Source organism: Octopus bimaculoides, chromosome 5, assembly GCF_001194135.2.
Source record: "Octopus bimaculoides isolate UCB-OBI-ISO-001 chromosome 5, ASM119413v2, whole genome shotgun sequence".
NCBI lineage: Eukaryota > Metazoa > Mollusca > Cephalopoda > Octopoda > Octopodidae > Octopus > Octopus bimaculoides.
In genome coordinates this window covers 55,967,795-55,979,204 of record NC_068985.1, presented here as the reverse complement: position 1 = coordinate 55,979,204, position 11,410 = coordinate 55,967,795, and the positions used below count along the sequence as shown (strand labels likewise).

The 11,410-nt window shown below is 37.9% G+C and overlaps 1 protein-coding gene across 1 annotated transcript in view; it reads left to right on the top strand.

The window, feature by feature from the left end:
- LOC106884300 (DNA polymerase epsilon catalytic subunit A-like) overlaps positions 1–11,410 on the top strand; it is a 124,998-nt gene that overhangs the window by 80,157 nt on the left and 33,431 nt on the right. The window contains exons 32-36 of the mRNA XM_052968400.1: positions 588–684; positions 3,162–3,300; positions 5,916–6,022; positions 10,288–10,416; positions 10,704–10,873. Of these exons, the coding sequence (XP_052824360.1) occupies positions 588–684; positions 3,162–3,300; positions 5,916–6,022; positions 10,288–10,416; positions 10,704–10,873 (642 nt within the window). The remainder of the gene's footprint in view (positions 1–587; positions 685–3,161; positions 3,301–5,915; positions 6,023–10,287; positions 10,417–10,703; positions 10,874–11,410) is intronic.

Here is an 11,410-nt window from a genome sequence, read left to right as displayed (position 1 = left end):
CCGTAGGATTTTCGAGCGAGATCGTTGCCAGTGCCCCTGGACTGGCTTGTGCGGGTGGCACATAAAAGACACCATTTCGAGCGTGGCCGTTGCCAGTATCGCCTGACTGGCCTTCGTGCAGGTGACACGTAAAAGTACCTACTACACTCTCTGAGTGGTTGGCGTTAGGAAGGGCATCCAGCTGTAGAAACTCTGCCAAATTTAGATTGGAGCCTGGTGTTGCCATCCGGTTTCACCAGTCCTCAGTCAAGTCGTCCAACTCATGCTAGCATGGAAAGCGGACGTTAAACGATGATGATGATATATATATATAATAGCACTGTGCAGTAACATAGTTACAGGTACAACATTTTAGAATGGAGCACAGGCATAACAGCCCCTGTGTATGTGTAGTGATCATCATCATTTGACTTTCATTTTTCTTGTTGACATGGGTTGGGGAGTTTGGCAGGGATCAACAAGCTTGAGAACTGCATCAAGCTCCAGTGTCTGCTTTGACATGCTAATACTTCAATTCTTTATCCACTTCAACTGCTTCTCTATTATATTCATTATGTTGACCCTACAACCCCTTTCTACATTGACAGTGTGGAAGAAGGTTCAAAAGACTCTACCAAGATCCCACCCTGTTATGCACCTTTACCAATACACAGTACCAGAAAATGTCTACCTGGAGCACTGCAAGTAAGCATTCATTTCTAACATTGTTTTATATTTTCTAAAGACCAAATTCTCTAATGCTACTTCATCCTTGCATCGTGGCACTCCATCTGTTACGACAACAAGGGTTCCAGTTGATCCAGTCAATGGAACAGCCTGCTCGTGAAATTAGCGTGCAAGTGGCTGAGCACTCCACAGACACGTGTACCCTTAACATAGTTCACGAGGAGATACAGAGTGCAACAAGGCCAGCCCTTTGAAATACAGGTACAACAGAAACAGGAAGAAAGAGTGAGAGAAAGTTGTGGTGGAAGAATACAGCAAGGTTCACCACCACACCGTGCCGGAGCCATGTGGAGCTTTTAGATGTTTTCGCTCAATAAACCCTCACAATGCCCGACCTGGGAATCGAAACTGCGATCTCATGACCGCGAGTCTGCTGCCCTAATTACTGGACCATTGCAACTCCACCATCCTTGCATATCGACTATATAAATAAGAGTTTTATGTGTGTGTGTGTGTGGATATATCATGGAGAGGTTGTCAGACAGTGCATCCTCAAGAAAAACAGGTTTGGTTTTTGAAATTTGCATCCTACTGGGAAGGTTTTTCTGTAATTAGTAATAAAAAAGTATAATTTGTTTCAAGAAATAACTCAACTTTTAGCTCATGTAATCTACCACTTTCTATTTGTCTCTATCAGGCTCTTTTATGCCTTTCCCCTTCTTACCATTTTCCTTATTGTCATGTTTTGCTTTCATTTTGTTTAAAACTTTGTTTATGTAATTGTTTTCATTTTGTGATTGACAGCTATTACATTTTTTTCAAAAATTTTCCTGGAATAAGTGAATCACAAAATTAGATTCAATGTGAAAAAGTACATCAATATTCCAAATTTGAAAATTTTCACTTAATTTTAAAATTTCAAAATCTGTGCTGGCACCAGAATAAAGTCCCTCTCTATTTATATTTACCACATTATTTCTTTATATATGTATATTGCTCATACTGAGTGTCCATATGTTTGTATGTATCTGCATGTGTGTAAAGAATTTCATTAAGGTAACAGAGTCGAAAGACCTTCTCAAAACAGTGAGCTAAGAAAAACTTTTACATCTATGCACCAAATAGAAAAGCAAAAACTTAATTTTATTTATACATTATAAATTGCCCAAAGTAATACAGAAATTTGTCATGATCAAGAGAAAACATGGTCTGAATTGAAATAAAAAAAGAATTTGAAATAATGGTATTCTATTGTGAAAATTGCCAGACAATGACAGGATACTGGGCTAGTATACACATAAATATACCCAGTTGTTCAGTGATACAATTAAATACTCATAAATTGTAAACATGTTTACTCATATTTACAGATTAATTGATTAGAAGAATCTATGTCTTGGTGGATTTATGAAGAACATTCTGGATCAAATCTAGTTAGCATCATTAAAATCAAATGGAATTAAATTCAGTTATAATTTGTGACATAACCCTTAATCAGTGTTGTTCATAGCCCCTGATACCATTATTTTATCGTCATCATCATCTTCAACATTTAACATCCATTTTCTATGCTGGCTTGGGTTTGACAGCTTGACAGGAACTGGTAAGATCAGGGACCACACCAGGATTCTATAGTCTGTTTCAGCTTGGTTTCTACAGCTGGATGATCTTCCTAATGCCAACCACCTTACAGAGTGTACTAGGTCCTTTTTACATGGCACCATCACCAGTGCTTTTCACGTGGCACCAGCACCTACACCAATGCTTTTTTACATGGTACTTTGGTTTTCATTCATATCAAACCTTCCTGTTATTTCTCAAACCATTCAAACAGAAACTAATAATGTTCTTTGTGAGATTGTTGTTTCATCATCATTATTGTTTAACATCCACTTTTTCACGATTGCAGGAGTCAAACAGAATTCATTATAGCAAATTTTCTAGAGCCAGATTCCTTTACTTGTTTTCATGGCTGGACATGTTTATATGGAAGATTGGAAATGAATGACATTGCTTGTTTGATGGTGACATTTGTTCACAACTATCATGTGCTTTCAAGACAAGGAAACACTAACACATACACATCTACTCACTAAGCTTTGGTAGAAGACACTGGAACCAAGATGCCACACAGTAAGACTGAACCTGAAGCAATGCGGTTAAGAAGCAAACTTCTTAACCCCACAGCCACAACTGTACCTATATTAGAAACTTTTAAGAGCAGTGGATTGGCAAAATTGTTAAAGTGTTGGTCAAAATGCCTTGTATTTGTATTTACTTTCTGAGTTCAAATCCCACTTTGTCTTTCATCCCTCCAATGTCAATGAAATAAAGTACCAACTAAGTACTGGGGTCAATATAATCAACTGTTCCTCTCCTTCCTCCCCAAATAACATTGAAGCTTTGTACCTATGTAAGAAGATCTTCATCATCATCAATAGCTATGTGTTCCATGTTGTATTCCTATAATCAATCACATCATGTTTATATTTCAGTGAAATCAATGCTGATCTATCATCTCCAGACATTGAAGGTGTTTATGAGACTCAAGTACCATTATTGTTCCGTGCCTTGGTCCAGTTGGGTTGTGTTGTCACAGTCAACAGAGATTATGCTAGACTTCTTGCTGGCAAGGTTAGTTTCTTTCTTATTCTTTAACTCCTCTTTCTTGTCCACACAAAACTTTTTGTGACTCAAACAGACAGTCTGTATATGGTCACTCAATTTGCTTGAAATTTCAGCCAAATTTATCTCAGTCAAATCAAACCCTACTGTCTTAGAAAAAGATGCATTTAATAGTGTGGTCCTGGATACACAATTTCTGTGAAAAATACAGGATTGTTGTAGTTGGAATACTATTGATGATCAGTTTGCTAAAGCAGAAATGACCAGGACTTAACCCTATAGCATTTAAACCAGCCATATCAGGCCAAAATATTCTACTTGTTTTATGTTTAAACTGACCAGATCCAGCCTCTCACACATACCCTACAATGTAATTGTGAAAGTAAGCAATCACATCATTGAAATTTCAAAGCTATGGGATAATGCATAACTAATTCAAAACTGAATAAATATGCATTTCATTTGACAGCGTAATCTGAATGTTTATCAGAAATGGTAAAATGTCAGACTAGTTGGTTCTCCCTATTTATTGTCTATCTACTGTTTTATTGTACATGATTTTTTTATGTATTACCTTCTATTTCCTCCTTCTTGACCCACTCTTATTTTCCTTACATCCCTCTCCACAAAACTGAGATTCACCATTGTCCACACCTCCATCCATATTCACCTTTCTCTGCATTCACTTCTATCCTAATCTCTTACCATCTGTCACTCTCCTTTCTTACTCTCACAAACGTACCTACCCAGCCATCCTTGACTCTCTGTCCCTATTCTTTCGTCATCCATCTTTTTGTACCTTGAGAGTAAACCGTAACACCTCATTTCCACCATCATTTCTCCCTTTCCTGTGGGAGTAGCCATGTATCTCCTCAACGAGACATCTGTTCCTGCCCTTCTGTCATTCTGTTGTCTCTCAACACTTGACTTAAAGCCATCTCCCTCAAGACTGCATCCCACTCGGTCAAGGGGTCTTGTCTTGTGAGTTACTTGGTGACTTTACAAGTGCTAATGCTTTGAAAAAAGCACTGACTGTGTAAAGTGGTTGGCATTAGGAAGGGTATCCAGCCATAGAAATCATCCCAAAACAGACATTGGAGTTCAACACAGTCCTCTGGCTCATCGAATCCTGTTGAACCCTCAAACCCATGCCAGCATGAAAGACAGATGTTAAATGATGACTTTCTTTCTTCCTTGTAATGAGTTAAAATTTCATTAAAATTGCTTTCTCAGATCATTTTTCAATGGTATGTGTGGAAGAAGAGTCTAAAATAGATACCAATAACACACTCAAATCAGTTTAATTTAAATCTACACTTCATAGTAATTCTTGATTCTAGAGGGATTTTATTACTTTGTGGAGAGGAATTGAACTTTTGACTGTTTCAGTTAAAACCTGAAATAGAAGAAAACAGAATATCAGACTAGATTTATATCGCCAGTCTATCAATATCCTGTATAGTGTTGTTCTTCTATATATGTCTATGTTCACTGGATGTATTGAATCAGCTCTAACTTCTGAATCTACAGCATTGTGAACAGATGTGTTGGTGGCAAGTGGTTGAATGGAAGATGGGAAATGAGTGAGTACAGTGAAAAATAAGTGTTGAATGATGGTAAGTAGGGAAGATAGAGTTGAGTAGGTAATGACTAGAATTTGGATGTATGGTGGATGTAGTGAATGATAGATTGGGGGTTGATCAATGATACATATGAGTTTGGGAGATATTGGGGAGAGTGGGAGATGATGTATAGTGCAGAAAAATGTGAGTAGGTGAAAAGAAGCAGAATAGTAATAATGGTGATACAGTAATCAAAATATGTCAGTCTTGTAACTGAAAAATCACAGATCCAAATTGTAGACTATCATCCATTTCTTCTTACTCTGGTAGTGTCCAACAAGGGTAATAAGGAGCCCTTTGGCTCCACACTAACCACTATTCCCAGACCTCCCTCTATAGAACTCCGGCTCTCTGGGTTCTTTTTCCATTCAGTTTAAACAACATTAATGGCATTATCCTTGCCGGTCATGAAGGGCCTGCAAGAGTTGTGGGCCCTGCCCCTTCTTCCATACTCATCATCATCATCATCATCATCATCATCATTTTAACATCCTTTTCTTCATGTTTGCATGGATCAGACAGAATTCATTGAAGCAAAAACTGATTTTCTATGGCTAGAAATCCTTCATGTCATCAACCCTCGCTTGTTTACAAGCAAGGTAATATTTCCCTATGACCAAACAATGTCTTTGCAATTTTGGGGAAAAGATTGACACTGCTTGTATGATAGTGACAATCATTCACGACTATCACATGATGTCAAGACAAGGAGAGAGTAACACACACAATATATACTTTTAGCTTCTGTATACCAAATCCACTCACAAAGCTTTAGTAAAAGATACTTGCCAAAGGTGCCACCTAGTGGGAATGAACCTGAAACCATGTGGTTGGGAAGCAATCTTTTTAACCACACAGCCACATCTGTGCAAGAGAAAAAAAAAATAATAACAAAACTATCCCATGCTGCTCTATCGATCTTTACATCTTTGGTAAATCATTATTAAGTTTAACTACTCCATCTAATCTTTCCTCTTCTCTTTGTTATCAAATCTCTTCCAGGAAACTGACACATTTGATATGGAGATGCTGGAATTCCGTACTTTGGCACAATATTCATACTTGGAACCTGGCTCAATGAAGCACATCTATTTTTACTGCCATAATTGGTAAGACATTTTTTTAAGAATCTTTTGTTACAAAGTGTTTATGAGAAGAATATAATTGGATGTTGGTAACATATTTGCATATGAGACTTGGAAATAAGTTTGTATTAATAATGAATAGTGATTATATATTGTCATGTTATAGTGGGACCTTGTGTCATTAACTACTTACCTATATACCTACATATATACACATCTACATACATATGTGCCATGTCTTTGGCCCTCAACTCCTTGATGGAATGTTATGGGCACTGTTGTAACATATGGCATGTCTTGGACATTTTAGATCTAACAGGTATTATCCTTCTCCATTTCTAATCACAACCAATTTCCCAGAAAGAGGTAGTCAGAAGGGAATTGATCCTAGTTCAGACTAGTTCTTTATTGGCCCCTAGGGGACAAAATGCAAAGTTGACCTCAGTGTGACCTGAAGACTGAACATAGAGAGCTAGAATGATTACCACCAAAACTAAATAAATAAATATTTATCTAACTTCCTGGGTGAACTTTATCAAGGCACCAACAATAGAGAAGTTGTCATGTCCTGAACAAGACAAACCCCTCAACCCTACATCATTTCTGTTTACAGACTGTCCTGAGTACATTTTTTTAATGGTGCCAACACTTGTGAAGTAGTTTTGTACCCACATTCAGATCCAACATCTGGTTCCTATTCTTTATTAACATTTTGATCGTTAGGCTGGGCAATATCTATACTGACCTCATCAATCTGAGAGTGAAGTGGTATGCCTACAAAGATCTTGACACTTTTCCTTTCCTTCCCTTACTAATTTAGTTTTAAAAGTAAGTCAATCAATACTTTTAACCATGCAACTAAACCTGACCCTTGAAATTGCTGACATTCTGCCTAATTTATGAAAAAATTAGTATTATTATTTGTAAAGTAGCAAGCTGGCTGAATCATAAGTACACTGGGCAAAAATACTGATAGGTATTTCTTCCATTTTTGACATTCTGAGTTCAAATTCATCTGAAGTTGACTTTCACTTCCATCTTTTCAGGGTCAATAAAATAAGTACCAGTCAAGTACCAGGCCAATGTAAACAACTTACCCTTTCCTCCAAAATTGCTGGCCTTGTATCAAAATTTGAAACCATCATTATTATTATTATTAAGGCGGTGAGCAGGCAGAATCGTTAGCATGCCAGGCGATATGCTTAGCAGTATTTCGTCTGCCGTTAAGTTTTGAGTTCAAATTCTGCTGAAGTCAACTTTGCCTTTCATTTTTTCGGGGTCAATGTAATAAGTACCAGTTATGCATTGGGGTCAATGTAATTGGCTATCCCCTCCCCCAAATTTTCAAGCCTTGTGCCTACAGTAGAAGGGATTATTATTGTTTTGATTCTCGCTGTTCTATTTGCGGTTGTTCTTTACTTGAAAGCAGACAATAACAAATCACCAAACGTTTCAAATACTGCCTTTTTCCGTGACTCAAAGAGACAATACTCTCCTTAGAATGCAAGCTGTACCCAACAATGCCATCTTCTGGATCACTTCGAGCCTGACAGCAGCTCCAATATTCTTAATATGTTTTTCAAAGCTCTTGGAAACTGCCCCTAATGCTCCAATTACCACCAGTATCACCATTACTTTCTTCATGCCCCATAACTTTCCTATCTTGTCCCGCAGTGGCTGGTATTTCTCACTTTTTTCTGTTTCCTTACATTTCACCCTCGAATTGCCTGACATTGCAACATCTATTATCTTTGTTTCTTTTTTGTCTTTATGGATGATCATGATATCTGGCTGTCTTGCCTCTATGACTTGGTCGGACTGTATGTTAAAATCCCAGAGTATTTTGTAATGTTCATTTTCCATTACTCCCTCTGACTTGTGTTCATACCATTGTTCGGTTCTCTCGAGGTTTGTTTTACCGCACAACAGCCAGTGGACATATCTGGCCACATTGTCATGTCTTCTTTTGTATTTGCGTTATGCGAGCTTACCAGCACTCACTAACAATATGGCTTATACTTTCTCTCTTCTCAGAGCACAACCTGCACTGTGGGAGTCAGTACTTTTATTAATGTGATATTTGGAGAAGCTTGTTCTTGAGTGCTGCACACTTATGCCTCAATGGGCCTTTTAAGTCTCCTTTCTGCAGCCATTGCCAGGTTCTATTCCAATCAATCTCATCTTTATTCAACAACTGACTTTGCATTTTCTTGTCCTGCCAAATTTTCTTCATCTACTATCTCTGGTCTTTCTTAAATCGTGTTGGATCTACAGCTTTATTCACTTTTAAAGTTCCCTGCGTTTTCACTGCTTCAATTATTCCTTCTTTCCCTCCCTTGACATACCAAGCCAGGCTATTTTACTCTTCGCTTACATGACCTTCACAACACACCAATCCCCGTCCTCCTCCTTTCCTCTTTACATACAATCTTGACACATCATTCTTGGGGTGTAGTTCATTATTCATTGTCAATAATTTATGTGTTCTCCAGTCTATGTCTTGTAAGTCATTCTTCTTCCAAGATACTATTCCTGCCACATATCTCATCAAAGCAACCGCCTACTTGTTAATTGCTCTAATTTTATGGCAGCCATTTAGCTTCGATAGGAGCACAAGCCAAGTTCTCCTCAAATACTCTTTCCTGGAGATTTCTTTCATCTTGTGTTCATTCATCTTATCTCTTTCAGTGATACCCAGATACTTATGTCCTTCCTCTCCCTTTATAGTTTTGCCACTTTCCAGCTTGATCCCATGGCTTTTACTGACCCCCCCCCCTTGAGACTCATTACACCACATTTCTTGATCTCAAATTCCATGCCATTATCTTTGCTAATCATCTGCACAGTTGCCATCAAATTCTCAATTTCTTTCTCAGTCTTAGCAAATAGCTTTAGGTCATACATAAACTACAGGTTGTTTACTTTCACTCTGCCTAGTATGTACCCCACATGCATCTTTCTTAAAACACTGGTTAGTGGCAGTATGCAGACAACAAATAGAAGAGGCAACAGATTGTCCCTTTGAAAGATTCCTCTTTTGATATTTACCTCTCACAGCTTATCTCCCCATGCTGTGAGTTCAGTTCGCCATGTTGCCATTGATATTGTGAGAGAACTTAAGCAGTTTAAGGCATTCAATAACCCACAAGTGTGAGACCATGTCATATGCTTTCCTGTAGTCCACCCATATTATCGCCAAACATTTGTCTCTTCTTGCAGTCAGCCAGGATAGCCTTCTCAATTAGTAATTGATCCTTCGTTCCTCTACTCTTACATCTACATCCCTCTTGTTCCACTGGTAGTAGGTCATTCTCATCTAAGTACTAATAGATGCTGTTCGATATGATGGCTGTCATCAGTTTCCGCTTAGCAGCATTTTGTCCATCTTTACATTCTGAGTTCAAATTCCATTCAGGTTGACTTATCCTTTTATCCTCTTGGGGTCAATGTAATCAACTTATCCCCTGCCCAAACTTGCTGGCCTTGTGTCAAACCTTGAAGCCATTATTATTATTATTATTATGGAACAATAGAATTATTAGCGTGTTGGAAAAGATGTTCCACCTCATTACATTCAAATCCTGCTGGGGTCAGTTTTGGCTTTCATTTTTTCAAAAGGTGTCACTCTGGGCAAAATGCTTAGCAGCATTTCTTCTAGCTCTTAACATTCTGAGTTAAAATCTTACTGAGGTTAACTTTGCCTTTCATCCTTTGGAGATGAATAAAATAAAGCACCAGTCAAATACTGAGGTTCATCATCATCATCGTTTAACATCCACTTTCCACGCTGGCATGGGTTGGACGATTTGACTGAGGACTGGCGAGCCAGATGGCTGCACCAGGTTCCAATCTGATGTAATCAACTAATCCTCTTCACCTAAAATTGCTGACCTTGATCCTAAATTAGAAACCATTGTTATTGATATCTGCAATATTGTATAACCCTATCCTCAGTTGTAATGTGTGTGTGTGTGTGTGTGTGTGTGTGTACATATACATATATATATAATAGAATGAATATTGGAGATGCAGTAAAGATCTGAATAGCCCAGTAAGGATTATGAATCTGACAAAATGCCAGCCCTGTTAGTCAGTGACTGTTCCAGTACATTTCCTTTGCCATCCTCCAGGGCAATGCTTTTCCCCTTTTGTCTCCTGGGACCATGAGGCAGTTTGAATTACAGGAAATCAAGAGAATGTAAAAATTTTGAATAAGTACTAGGCTTAAATAAATTTGACATGGGTTTCTATTTATATTAATTGCTGTGTATTTCTTATACCAATTCCAGTGGATCCAAAATGATAATAGCTATAATGTTTCCTATGTCCAAGAAAGGTTCTATATTTGTGGTTGATACAGTACAGAGTGACCAAATGCCAAATCTTGCTGCCATGTACACAGCTGAGAGAAACTCCAAGTAAGTTGCTTTCTGCTTTGGTTCTTTGATTCTCCTTGCCTAATCCTCTTTCTCTCATCTCCTCCCATTCTCTTCTTTTCACAACCACTACCTCCTTATTCGCCTCTGTACTTCAATGCCTGTTTGTTGGGATATATTGTTGTTACCTGTGATTCCATGCGTGTTACTGTAACTGTCCTTGCATTATTGTGCAATATTTATTAATATCTATGTTAGTATGTGCATTACTTCTACCTGTGTATTATTGCCCAAGGTTTTCTCATTAATCATTTTTGTATTTTATGCAGAGTGTCCAAAGGAGTTGATGAGGCATCTCTTCCTCCTGCAGGAACTCAAAACTTTCAGGTAAAATTGGATAAAGATATAAACCGTGTCTACAGGAATGTGCAGAGGATTCTCTCGGCCTACAAAGATGAGAAGCGGGGACCCACTTTTATTGCCATCCAGTCCAGTCTTAGTGAGTTTCATTGTTTTTATGACTTTTCATCATCATCATCATTATCGTTGTAATATCCACTTTTCTAATGCTTTCATGGGTCAGACAGAGTTTATTGAAGCAAATTTTTTCTATAGCCAGATGCCCCTCCTGTTACTAACCCTCACTTGTTTCCAGGCAAGGAAATATTTTCCCATAACCAGACATGCTTTTGTAGAACATTGGAAATGAATGACACTGTTTGTATAACAGTGACGCTCATTTCTAACTATTATGTCATGTCAAGACAAGGAGATACAAACATACACACACTCATGTTCTCTCACACACACACAATGGGCTTACATAGAGTTTCCATCTTTCAGATCCATTCCAAGGCTTTGGTTGGCCTGGACTATAATAGCAAACCTTTTTACCAAGGGGCTATGCAGTGGGAATAAGCCTGAAATCATGTTGGGAAGCAAACTTCTTGACCACACAGCCACACCACCTAATCAGTCACAAATTACATTGTGTTACAAAATTTTTTTTTTTTTTTTTTTTTTTTTTTTTTTTTTT